Source organism: Lampetra fluviatilis, chromosome 41 (genome assembly GCF_964198595.1).
Source record: "Lampetra fluviatilis chromosome 41, kcLamFluv1.1, whole genome shotgun sequence".
NCBI lineage: Eukaryota > Metazoa > Chordata > Hyperoartia > Petromyzontiformes > Petromyzontidae > Lampetra > Lampetra fluviatilis.
Genome location: NC_136315.1, coordinates 6,601,376 through 6,614,069, shown reverse-complemented (window position 1 = coordinate 6,614,069; position 12,694 = coordinate 6,601,376). Strand labels below are relative to the sequence as shown.

Genomic DNA, 12,694 nt, shown 5'->3' with positions numbered 1-12,694 from the left:
TACACTTATAGGGGTTAATTCGAATCAAATCAGCTCATTTACTGTCTTCCAAACGCAGGTGGCTATGGAGCCCTGTCAGAGCAGTGAGCACAGTATGAAGACGCGACAAGATAGCTTCGCAGTGCGAAGAGGTGACCGAGCGTGGTTGCTAGAAACTATCAACGCAGCAGTCGTAGTTTGCCAGCTCTAAAATATTCCCCTCTAGTACCCGATTAGTGCGCCTGAGATGCTTGAAGCGGTGGATCAATATTGTTGACGTGCTGTTTGGAAGCGGCAGCCGTCGAGGTGGCCGTGGGCCGTATGATATGAGGAGCCGTGCGAAATGAAGTTCACTTAGCCTAAAATAATTAACTGCCACGGCACGGTCAACATCGGCCGGCTTAAGCCCCTCCCCGCGTGCCGTGGCTGCATAGACAGGAATTCCTCGTAGCGTGTTACCCGAGAGAGAATTCATTCTTGCGAGGCTTCTCGCGTGGCCATGGGGCGAAATTAAGTCTCGCGGGGGCCCGGCATCGTCCAACGATTTGCTCTCGGCCGCTTTTTCACGATCGCAAAGAAAAACCCGTGTGACGTGCGTCGTTGCGCCACGCTCAGGAGGAGCAGACGCCGCTGCACATCGCGGCACGGCTGGGGAAACTGGAGATCGTGCAGCTGCTGCTGCAGCACATGGCCTCGCCCGACGCGGCCACCTCCAACGGGTACACGCCACTGCACGTGGCGGCACGCGAGGGCCACGAGGACGTCACCGCCATCCTGCTGGAGCACGGCGCCTCGCTCGCCGTCACCACCAAGGTCAGGCCTTCGCTCGAGGATCGCGCCGCACCGTGCACGCCACTGCCGCCACCAACACCACCACCACGTTGGGGCTTTCTGCGGGTGTCGCTGTATTTGCTGTTCATCGTTGGCAGGGTTCAGAGTCGCTCCTTCGTAGTCGCCAGCAAAGTTAGTTTGTGTTTTGGTTTTCACGACCGCCAGAGTCATCGTCGCAAGGTCAAATCCTTTGTTAATCACTGGTATTGTCAACTAAAACTAAACTATAAATTATTTTTTCTATTTACCAGGTAAGGCCCGTTGAGGTATAGAACTCTTTTTAAGAAGCGACCTGGCCACAAATGATAGCTCGACGAAGTGGCTTACCATGTAGAAATTTGTAGCAGCCAAATACGTGATGTTGATTCTAAATGTGGATGGGAAACTTGGGAACACGGAGAAAAATCCACATGACCCACGGGGAGAGAGACATGCAAACTCCAAATATACAGGCATCAGGGTCGGGATTTAAACCCACAACCTCTTGCGTACCAGACGAGGTAGTTAACATATCGCTACCGTATGTTAAGGTCTGCTCTGGTCACCACCAGGGTTGTGCCCATCACCACCTAGGTCACGTCCGCTCTGGTTACCACCTATATGTCAGGTTCTTGCTGGTAGTTGCCACCACCTATGTCAGATCTTCTGCTAGTCACCAACAAAGTTGGAATTTCTCTAGTAGTCATCACCAAGGTGAGATCCTGCCTTGGTAGTCGCCACAGGGGTTACGTCTTCACCGGTACTCATTGCCAAGATCAGGTACTCTCTGGTTATTTCAAGTCTTTTTTGCCTCTTCAACCAAGGTCAGATACCTTGACCCATGTTTGCTTGCTACCTCTACTAAAAGGTCAGACCATCCCCGCCCAAAACCTCCGAATCCACCACCCTCGTTGACTTCTCTGAGCTCAAGCAGTCACTGTGACCCCCCCAGTTCCTTGAACGCGCTGCGCCGTCTCTCTCTCTCTCTCTCCCCTCCACAGAAGGGATTCACACCGCTCCACGTCGCATCCAAGTACGGCAAGATGGAGGTGGCCAGCCTCCTGCTGCAGCGTTTCGCTTCCCCGGACGCTGCCGGAAAGGTAGCGCGCCCTGCCCATCCTTCGGTGTCTCGCGCAGGGAAGAGAAACTTCCTGTTGTCCGTTACGACCTTGTTTGCCTCCCTTTGCATCGTAAATCTTAATCGAAAAAAAATCCCGAAGCAGAAGATTGGTGCCAGATACAAGCAGCCACGTTCGCAAATTTGATTTGTAACTTTGACAACAATATGTAACTGCAACCAATATATTTCGTAACTGTACGTAACTGCAAGTTGCCCAATTAACACCAGACCGCTCTTAGGATTATTATTATGATTCAGTGTAAATACAAAACGAAAATAACTTATCGAGGATATCTAAGGGAGGTGGGAGACACATTCCAAGCCGATGTGTGTGGCTGTCCTGCTTACATTCCCGTGTCTCTAAGGGCTTCTGCCTGGGTGTGAAGGCACAGCTGTTGGTGTCACGATGCTCCGAGACATTTGAGATCTCCAGTGGGATCATACCTGATTTTACGTGCGGAAATTCACTCGTTAACCCTTAAGTGTTTGCTGTGTGCAATCGTCAAAAAAAAGCAGTTATTCATTTATCCATGAGAGCCTCCCGTTAGCCTCCCTGTGGTTGTAAATATTTGGTTTTCCCGCGTACAATTCCATGCATACGTTGTGAGCGTAAGAATGGATTGTAATCAGTGAATCAGTGCGTACTTCCGTATCTGATCAATTGTTGGCACCTCAAAGCACCTTGAATTCTGCTCCAAAATCAGCGGCGTAGCGAGTAGCTGTCGAGTGTGCGGGCGGTGAAACTGAACCGGAGCTCGCGGGCAGGAGGGGGAGGGCCAAAGTACCGGACTGTCAGCCACACTGTGCCGCTACCCTAATTTCACTGCATCCACTTTAAAAGTCCTTCGTTGTCTTTCCCACCCAACACAGAATGGGCTGACACCACTGCACGTGGCTTCACACTATGACAATCAGAAAGTGGCTCTTCTACTGCTGGACCAGGGGGCTTCTCCCCACGCGACAGCCAAGGTAAGTACCCGATTACTCGCACAATTCTGGGCCATGCACATATCTAAACTAAAACGAAACTATTTTTATTTGTTATCTTACCAGGTAAGGCCCACCGAGCTATGTAGCTTTTTTTCAGAAGCGACCTGGCCACAAATTATAGCTCAACGAAGTGGCTTATATCATGTGGACATTTATAGCAGCCAAATAATCCAAACGCTTGTTGATTCGAAATCTGGAGGGAAAAACCGGAGGACCCGTAGAAAAATCCCTGCCACCATGCAAACTCCAAATATACAGGCATCGTCAGGATCGGGATTGAACCCACGATCTTCTGTGTACCAGCCGAGGTAGTTACCATATAGCCACCATGGCACCCCTATCTACTCACCCCTTCCCCCTGCTGTTGGGGCAGGGAACCAACATCTTAGGTGGGTGCGCCACTTGTATAACCGGGTGGTAAAAACTGCACAAGTCGCCGTGTCCACCCGTCTGTCTGCACGTCACACTTGCGTGATCAGAACGGCTACACGCCGCTGCACATCGCCGCCAAGAAGGACCAGCTGGAGATCGCGACGACGCTGCTGGAGTACGGCGCCGAGACCAACGCCATCACGCGGCAGGGAGTGGCGCCGCTGCACCTGGGGGCCCAGGAGGGCCACGCCGATATCGCGTCGCTGCTGCTGGCGCGGTACGCCGACGTCAACCATGCCACCAAGGTGAGCATGCGCTCGCTCGCACCGAATCGCCAAGGTGAGCATGCGCTCGCTCGCACCGAATCGCCAAGGTGAGCATGCGGCTCGCTCGCACCGAATCGCCAAGGTGAGCATGCGCTCGCTCGCACCGAATCGCCAAGGTGAGCGCGCGCTCGCTCGCACCGAATCGCCAAGGTGAGCGCGCGCTCGCTCGCACCGAATCGCCAAGGTGAGCGCGCGCTCGCTCGCACCGAATCGCCAAGGTGAGCGCGCGCTCGCTCGCACCGAATCGCCAAGGTGAGCATGCGCTCGCTCGCACCGAAACGCCAAGGTGAGCGCGCGCTCGAACCACATCACCAGGGTGAGTTCAGTCAACCTATGGCACTTGGGTCTGTCCCTTGACCCTTGTCAGCGAGCTTTCAAGACTTCACGTGTCCTCAAAGTGCACTTAGCCTGGCACAATGTCTGTGGTGACGCCACTTAGTAATGAATGGCAGTTGTTATTGTTGCTGCTACAACTGGGCAGACGGGGAGACAACCTGCCTCCAGCAAGAACAAAAAGGGTGGAGGACCGATGCTCACAACGATGAGTCGAGCATCGGGCGGCTTAAACACAGCAAGTTGCCACGCTGGTAAGTGCAGGTGGTGTATCTGACGCCAGTCATCTCGTGTATCATTTCCATTGTACCACTGTGCTGCGCTGGGGTCGTACCGAGCCAACCCGGATCGGACCCGCTGAAGTGTCGCACGCAACGAGCGGAGACGCATTTACGCTGCGTCCTCACGACATGCTGATTAACGTCGCGTGCAACAAGTGCGTCGTTCGCGCTGTCCCCAGGAGATCTCTACGTGAGCATGGCGCTTGACAGAGGTGCTCCTGCGGTTCTGTGTGCGTGTGCAGAGTGGCCTCTCTCCCCTGCACCTCGCAGCTCAGGAGGACAAAGTGAATGTGGCTGAGATCCTGGTTAAACACGGGGCCCACGTCAACGCCACCACCAAGGTGAGGCATCGCGTCCCAACGGCACCAAAGCTTTATGGAAAAGCAACCCCTTCGATTGTGAAAAAATATGTATATATTTGTAACCAAATAGTTTAAATTTACATTGGACGTTGTATATCAGAATTTTACTTGTGTTTTGTTATGGTGCCACGGTGGCAAGATATTACTACCTCGCCTGGTATGTAGGAGATTGTGGGTTCGATCCTGACCAGAGGTCGCAACCGGGTACCCGATACCCGTACCCTACCCGATACCCGGCTACCCGTACCCGGCCGGGTACGGGTACGGGTAGCCGTTTGCGACCCTGGTGCGGCCGGGTACGGGTACGGGTAAGGAATCAAAACCCGTTTGCAACCTCTGATCCTGACCCTCATGCCTGTATATTTGCAGTTTGCATGTTCTCCCCGTGGTCCATGTCGATTTTTCTCTCGGCCCCCCAGTTTTTCGCTCCACATTTAGAAACATGCGTTTAGAGTATTTGGCTGCTACAAATTTCCACATGATAATCCACTTTGTCGACCTATCATTTGTGGCCAGGTTGTTCTGAAAAAGCTCTATATAGCTAGTGGGTCTTACCTGGTAAAATAAAAATATAAATTCTGCAGCAGCAACTTCCCTGCAAGTCCATGAGCCCAGGCCAGATACATGGTGAATTACAGAAAAATGTGTGCTAACCATGTGGATTGAGTGGGGTTATGGAGTAATTCACTCGTATTTAACCACGTAATTCGGTGAAACTAAAAACGTGCTACTTTAAGTGGGTACCAGCATCAGTTCTGGCCCTTGGACTCTTCCCTTTTAACTTGAGATGTGAGGCTTGCTTATGACGAAATGGCTCCTTTCCATCAAAGCTGTTCAATCGATGGAGCCTTTAAAGTTGAGTGTCTTCACTCATGCTGAGAGTTCACATACCATTTAACGCGATGAAATAAACCGATATATGGTGTCCCAATTGTGAAGCGAAAATAAGAAAAAATTGCTCTTCAGCCACAAATTAAATAAAAAACGTCAACATTTATTTGATATGCATGTCAATTTAATAACGTACTCCCAAGATAGCTTTTGCTTAATAATCATCATCATTGAAGTAAATCTGCTCTTCACAGTGTGAAAAGGCGAGAATCCCTGGCCCAGCTGGTATAACCGTGGACGTCGCTAAAGTAAAGCGGAGCCAACAGATGGGGAAAGATTAGCAGAGTCGTTCGCAAACTGTTTACATAGAAATGGAATGCAGAATAGGGATGCCTCAATTATTCTCACATCGAAAACAATCTGATAAAACTGACGTGAAGAACTACGGACCCCCATTAGCTTATGATCACGGTGGTGTATATATTTGTATTCTCCCCACCCCCCAATCCCCATTCTCTCTCTTGGCAGTTGGGCTACACGCCCCTGATCGTGGCCTGCCACTATGGAAACATCAAAATGGTGAATTTCCTGCTTCAGCACGGCGCAGATGTGAACAGCAAGACCAAGGTGATGGACGTGTTCATCGCGGATTTGTACAGTCCTGTGTGCTGTAGCATGATCCGATTCCATCATCCGCTGAACTGGCTACCCAGCACCACGTTGGCGAGACGTTAACTCCTCCGACTGGTATACAGGAGGTCGTGGGTTCGATCCCGACCCTGATGCCTGTATATTTGGAGTTTGCACGTTCTCCCTGTGGTCACGTGGATTTTTTTTCCCGTGTCCTCCATAAATTTCCAAATGATAAGCCACTTCATTGAGCTGTCATTTGTGGCGAGCTGTTACCGTGCGGCACCAAGCTACTTTTGCACACGGCCCGCAAACGGGCCGTTAGTGTGCCAGTCGGGGGCGATGATTTACCACGGTGTTAAAAATTCACCAATGCTTGATTGGTTACCCTGAACCGTGACTTCTGATTGAATCGCGAGGGACAAAGTTTCTTACTCTCAGTTCTTTCGGTAAAGTCACGTAGGTAAAAAAATGAAATTACAATTAATACAAATAAAACAATAAAAATCACGACGTTTCGGAGGCAACACAAGCTTCCGTCTTCAGGTGAAACTGTCACCTGAAGACGGAAGCTTGTGTTGCCTCCGAAACGTCGTGATTTTTATTGTTTTATTTTTTATTAATTTTAATTTCATTTTTTTACCTACGTGACTTTACCGAAAGAACTATGAGTATGAATCCTTGCAGTCACGAAAGTTTCAAATCTAAAGTTTCTTACATTGCCCGGTATTTACAAAACGGAAGCTCTTTATACTTTGGGTTGCGCCTTTAAACGCTGCCGCGATAAAGCTCACGATGGCGTGCGCGATGGTTTTCACCGAGTGTCCAGCAACAATTAGCGCCATTGCGCTTAGCGACTACCTGCCTTCAAGGTCGTGCACACACACCTGTGCACGGTCAACTGTATAGCACGAAATTCTTGTCATGTTCCACCTAATTTATTTTTTAAATGCCCACGATTTGTGGAAGGTGGTTGTGTATCTTTTGTGAAGCCAGGCCAATGTCACACCACAGTTGAAGCCCTATGTTCGAGTCCCAGATGGGACGCGCTTAAAGCTGGCTCAGTATTAAGTGGGTCAAAGCTGCTTTAATGAGAGCGTGGGCTGTGCGGTATGCTGGACGCCACGCGGGAGCCAGGCTGTGCTGTCGCGGGAGTGGCTCTGATGCATAAATCCAGGAATGGTTTTGTGGGTTTTTATAAAACGCGTCATGAGTAACGGTGGAACAGCGCATCAATCCATCGGTTATTATTGTTATTGATGCATCGAACCGTGCACGTTTTCATCAAAGCTTTTGGATTTCCGCCGTGGTGAAATGGTGAGCACCTTCGGACTTGCAATGCAGAGGTCGCAATTAAATTTTAATAAAGGGGTAAGCTTCTTAAATCCCTCCCGCTTTTGTACTCCAAGCAGTCTAAATGGGGACGCCACAGTTAACGAGGCAGGTCATGTGCAGTGGGGTAAACTGTGGGGACTTCCACCTCTTCCAAGATGTCTCGTCAGCGTGGAAGAGTAGGCCAAATACCCTCTACTAGACGGTCTCTCTAAAGCTCCTGCCTCTAGTGGAGGCCCTTCTGCCAGCGGTGGCGTGAGCAAGCAATCGCAGGGTTGCATCTTGACCTTTTTTTTAAGATTCCTCTAGTCTTTATGTACATACATGAATGCCAGAGGGCATCACTTAATGCTAGAAAACTAACCTCTGGACAGTGAGCGATGTTGTACGTAATGGGTTCTCCTAACCCCTCCAAATACTGGAGACACCACCGTTCACCACAACGCAAAACAGAATTGATTAATGAATCAAATCGGTTCCTGAAATGAGGATAATTAATTGAATTGCTGATGGGTCAATCATTGCTCACCCAGTAGTGAATAAGAAAAATAAAAATAATCCTCGCAGCAAATGATTGAATGAACTAAGCGGTCAACAAGGGAATGTGTAATGAGGTTGTAGAGCCATGTATTTAATTTCCGTTCTCTCTCTCTCTCCCTCTGGCGACGCTGCAGAATGGATACACCCCACTGCACCAGGCTGCACAGCAGGGACACACGCACATCGTAAATCTGCTGCTCAAGTGTGGTGCGCGCCCCAATGACGTCACCGTGGTGCGTGACGTGGCGATGCTCCCTCCCACCCACGCACACAAACAAAGATCCCCCATGCAGCCTGCACAGGCTCTTTTGGGACCATTGATTGTTATTTAGAACCTATTAAGCGCAGACAGGTTGCACAGGAAGGCGGAATAGCCAAGGACCTTGCTGTGGAAAACCAGCAACCAGGTACTCATTTAGGGCCGAGTGTACGTGTAGGGAGACCACTGATGTTTAGCTGTGGCTGACCTCACATGCATGCTACCAGATTGGGTATGTCCAGCGTGATTTGTTTTGGCTGAAGGCACAAGCATGAGCAGCACAGCATGGGAAGACCTTCATCCAACAATGGCTTGACAATGGGCTGTAATTTATTATTGTTACATTGCGATGCTAATTGTGAATGTGGAAAGTATTGTTTTGGGCTGTTCTTTATTCGCCATTGGCTCCGTCAGCAAACATCAAAGAAACAGATATGTCAAAATTGTTGCTTGTGGCGGAGTAAATTGTATCACCCAATTTTCAAATTAATCTGCATAGTGGGCTAAATGTGCATTATAATAGCATTACAGTGACCTAAGAACCTTGGGCATGTATAGTCTGTGCTCATTACCGCTTTAGAGGCATGGGTTATCAATCATGCCCTCATTTAAGCTCGACGGATCGCTCGTGACTCATGAGCAGGGTTGTGATTGAACGTGTGTTTACATCGCTTTCTGGCCACTCTGTCGCGTTGGTCAGTCGGGTTTGGCTCAAAGGTCAGCCGGCACGCATGACGCAAAGCCCATTAGCACGGGGTCGAAGGTCACAAGCCCGCGACATGTGCCAAACTAATTCTTGAAAGGAATTGTCGGAAGTGCTCCATCTGCTGCAAGGTACGTGTGCAGGGCTATGAAATGTAATTGAAATCGGTAAGCCTCCGTGCAACAATGTCATAGTTCAAAGCTGAACGGCATGAACCCTCTCCTGAATCCCTCGCGTGGCGAGCAGACCTCGTGGACATATTGCTGAACGTACTTCAACATCTCATGTTTGAAATTGCTCTCTGCAAACAATATTTGCTTCAGTTGTAAAACTGATGGTGAATCTCAAAAATCCCTCCCTTAAGCCAAGACATCATCATGCACTGCAACACTGCATTTAAATCTACCCCCAAGAATATGTTAACCTACAAATAGCAGTGATTATTTTTGCCGTGATTGTTACCTTAATCTGGCAGCCAATCTTAATGCGCTGTCATCTATTTAAATAAATAACATACGTCGATATTTGGAGTTGACGCACAGTAATTGCGCATTCATCTCACTGGCTGGGGTGGTTGCGAAATGGGCGCTGTCCGTGGTGCTGAATTAGACTTTGGTTGCAGTGGGTAGCGCCTCCTGGTGGCTGGCAGTAGTTCGGTATTTTTTTCAATTATTATTTTCCCAGGGAAGGCCCACTGAGCTTCAGAAATGACGTGGCCACAAATGATAGCTCAACGAAGTGGCTTATCACATAGAAATTGATAGCAGCCAAATACTCTAAATGCGTGTTGATAAATGTGGACGGAAAAACCGGAGGTCCCGGACAAAAATCCACGCGACCACAGGGGAGAACATGCAAACTCCAAATATACAGGCATCAATACATTGTTACGTGGATAAACAGCGTAATACCGCACAAACACACAAGTGGTGACGCAAGGTGATGCGCTGGTTCGGAATCGCCTCCGTCCTGCTGCGTGACGCCAGCGGCACGACCGCAACACAGCGAATCGCGAACGTCCAAACGAACATAATGTGACGGAGTCGTGCGTCGTCCGTTCCGATTTTTCCCCCTTCGCTGCCCAGAACGGGAACACAGCCCTGGCCATCGCCCGTCGCCTGGGCTACATCTCGGTGGTGGACACCCTCAAGGTCGTGACAGAGGAGACCATCACCTCCACAACTGTGAGCAACCTCTTCAGTCGGGGCGATTGTGTGTGCCCTGCCCCTGCGGCGTCACGGGGAGGGAAAGTGGTGGTGGTGGTGGTGGTGGGGGGGGGGGAGACTGCTACATTCATACAGTGATGTAATCAAATGTAGCATGCAAGAAAGACATAATCAGGTCGTATAATTACTCTTTCTTATGCTGAGGGTTTAACGTTTAACACTTCGTGTGTCGTGCATGCCTCCCTGAGTATGTGTGCGTCTGTGTGTATATCTGTGTGTCTGTACGTGTGTGCGTGTCTGTGTGCGTGTGTCTGTGTGTGTGTTGTGGGGAGCTGTAGTGTAGCGGTTAGCGCGCTGCGCTATGAACCTAGCGACCCGGGTTCGATTCCCGCTCACGGCCAACACCAGTGACGATTATCTGAACCGGTCCTGGGCCTCCCCTAGGTTGACTTAGCCTGAAATGAGTACCTGGTGTGGTGTGTAAACATCGCCACTGGGGAGACAAAGGCGGTCGGGCGTGGTGCTGGCCACCCACCCCCTCGTGTACCGTGCCGGCCTTCATAGGTGCTCGCTAACAGCACTTGCCCCTACAGTCTGTTAAGGATACACGGGGGATCTTTTGTCTGTGTATGTGTGTGTGCGTCTGTGTATGTGTGCGTATAGACAATCACAGAGAAACACAAACTGAACGTGCCAGAGACGATGACAGAAGTCCTGGAGGTGTCCGACGATGAAGGTACCGCAATCACGCAGTACGATTGATCCATAAGTGCGCGCGCACACACACGTACAGCCGCACACATCGCGTTCTTTTCAATTCACATGAATTTTGTTGCACTCATTTTAATTTGATGCCTTTTGAATGAACGTGAAGCTTGATTTGCTTCAGTTTTCAACGATTATTTTTTTGTAAGTCATATTCTTGATTATTATTATTTATACAATGTCATTCATTTGTGGTGGTGACGTCCTGTTCTTGTTGCTGTTTAGAGCGTAAAATCTCTGTGCCAGAGAGGGTCAGTGATGGGGAGTATATTTCAGAGCCTGAAGAAGGTACTTGGTTGTTGTGGGGTTTGGCGCGGGGTCTCTCTTTCTCTCTCTCTTCAGCAGTGGTGTTGTAACCTGCGGCGTCTCATAACTCTCAGTTTCACAATGCCACAAAATTCCACACTAGGACTCGCCATTTTCCAGAAACACATGCAAGGTAGCAGCTGGCTTATTGTCTGGAAGGCTATGGCCAAAATGGCACTGGGCTTTATTATTGAGCAACAAGCTCCGTGGAAAAGGCTACCCTTCCTGGCGGTGATCTCAGAGCGTCAGCTGTGAGTTCAATTTAAGATGCAACCCACAGACACGAACAGCTCTGATATTGTAGGTGAGCGCCTAGGCCGTGTGTCCCAGGCTGTGCGGCAAAATAATGAAGTGCAATTGCTATCACTCCTATAATGTTTCTAACAATACCGTTGGTATTTACTCAGAAAGGCCTCAGAGTCTCGCGTCTTTTCGTAGGTTTCTTGCACGAGCATATGTGGCCATGTTCATATGAAATTTGATTATCAATTCAGAATATAAAATCCGATTCTGATGATTACAAAAAATAATCATTGCATTACCATGCGCCGAACACACGTTTAGCAGGGCAGTGTCAACAATTGCAGCAGTTACCGTGTACGAGCGGCATTTCAAGTGATGGAGTGACAAAAGAATGGAGTGACATTGCTATCACTCCTGTTTGGTTCTTTCGGTAAAGTCACGTGGGTAGAAAAATAAAACAAAATATGTAACCTCTTGCTGTAACAGCTCTCTCGCTGGTTCAGCAGTTCTGCTGCTGGATTATTTTTTCTGCCCGAGGATGACCGCTTGTGTTGCGATCGAAACGTCGTGATATATTGTTTTTATTTTGTTTTATTTTTATACCTATGTGACTTTACCGAAAGAACCAAAGAGTATGCACTCCTGTAATGTTTATAACAATACCGCTGGCCGTTATGTAATGGTCGATGACGCAGTTATTTCAGCGAGAGTCCTGAATGGGAATTTCTTTGTGTCGTATGATGCCGTCTGGAAGCGAAGTTGACGTTTGGAGCGCTACGCCACCACTGCTGTACGGTTTCTCGCTCCGGCTTGCAAAGGTTTTTCTTGGCTCTCTCTGCTCCTGAGCTGCCCCTAAGACCGCGATGCACGAGGGCAACTTTAGGGAAATTGTTTGCGCCCAACAGGTGGCGAGATGTTAACTGCCTCGCCTAGCATACAGGTGGTTGTGGGTTCGATCCCGATCCTGACGTCTGCTATATATATGGAGTCTATGTTTCTACACCCCGTGGTTACGTGGATTTTTCTCCGGGTCCTCTGGTTTTTACCTCCACATTTAGAAACATGTGTTTAAAGTATTTGGCTACTATAAATTTCCATGTGATAAGCCACTTCGTTGAGCTTTCATTTATGGCCAGGTCGCTTCTGAGAAAAGAGCTATATAGCTCAGTGGGCTTTACCTGGTAACATAAAAAAAAAAGTTTAGTTTAATAGTTTTAGCATCATTTTCCGTCGTAAAAAAAAATCTGGACACATCTGGTCCACTGCCCCTTTAACTGGGATATGCAACTTCTAATCAAATCACACACAGAGGTCATGTGACTTACTCCACTTGTGTGCTCTGGAGA

The 12,694-nt window shown here is 49.0% G+C and overlaps 1 protein-coding gene across 16 annotated transcripts in view; it reads left to right on the top strand.

Annotated features, from left to right (window-relative positions):
- LOC144946487 (ankyrin-2-like) overlaps positions 1-12,694 on the top strand; it is a 253,800-nt gene that overhangs the window by 188,947 nt on the left and 52,159 nt on the right. For 15 of the 16 annotated variants that reach the window (XM_078875404.1, XM_078875418.1, XM_078875417.1 and 12 more), the window contains 9 exons: positions 595-792; positions 1,791-1,889; positions 2,780-2,878; positions 3,379-3,576; positions 4,454-4,552; positions 5,933-6,031; positions 8,041-8,139; positions 9,954-10,052; positions 10,698-10,770. In XM_078875404.1, the coding sequence (XP_078731530.1) occupies positions 595-792; positions 1,791-1,889; positions 2,780-2,878; positions 3,379-3,576; positions 4,454-4,552; positions 5,933-6,031; positions 8,041-8,139; positions 9,954-10,052; positions 10,698-10,770 (1,063 nt within the window). Of the gene's footprint in view, positions 1-594; positions 793-1,790; positions 1,890-2,779; positions 2,879-3,378; positions 3,577-4,453; positions 4,553-5,932; positions 6,032-8,040; positions 8,140-9,953; positions 10,053-10,697; positions 10,771-11,028; positions 11,088-12,694 lie in introns of those variants that run through there. The other variant, XM_078875415.1, reaches the window with a different exon arrangement.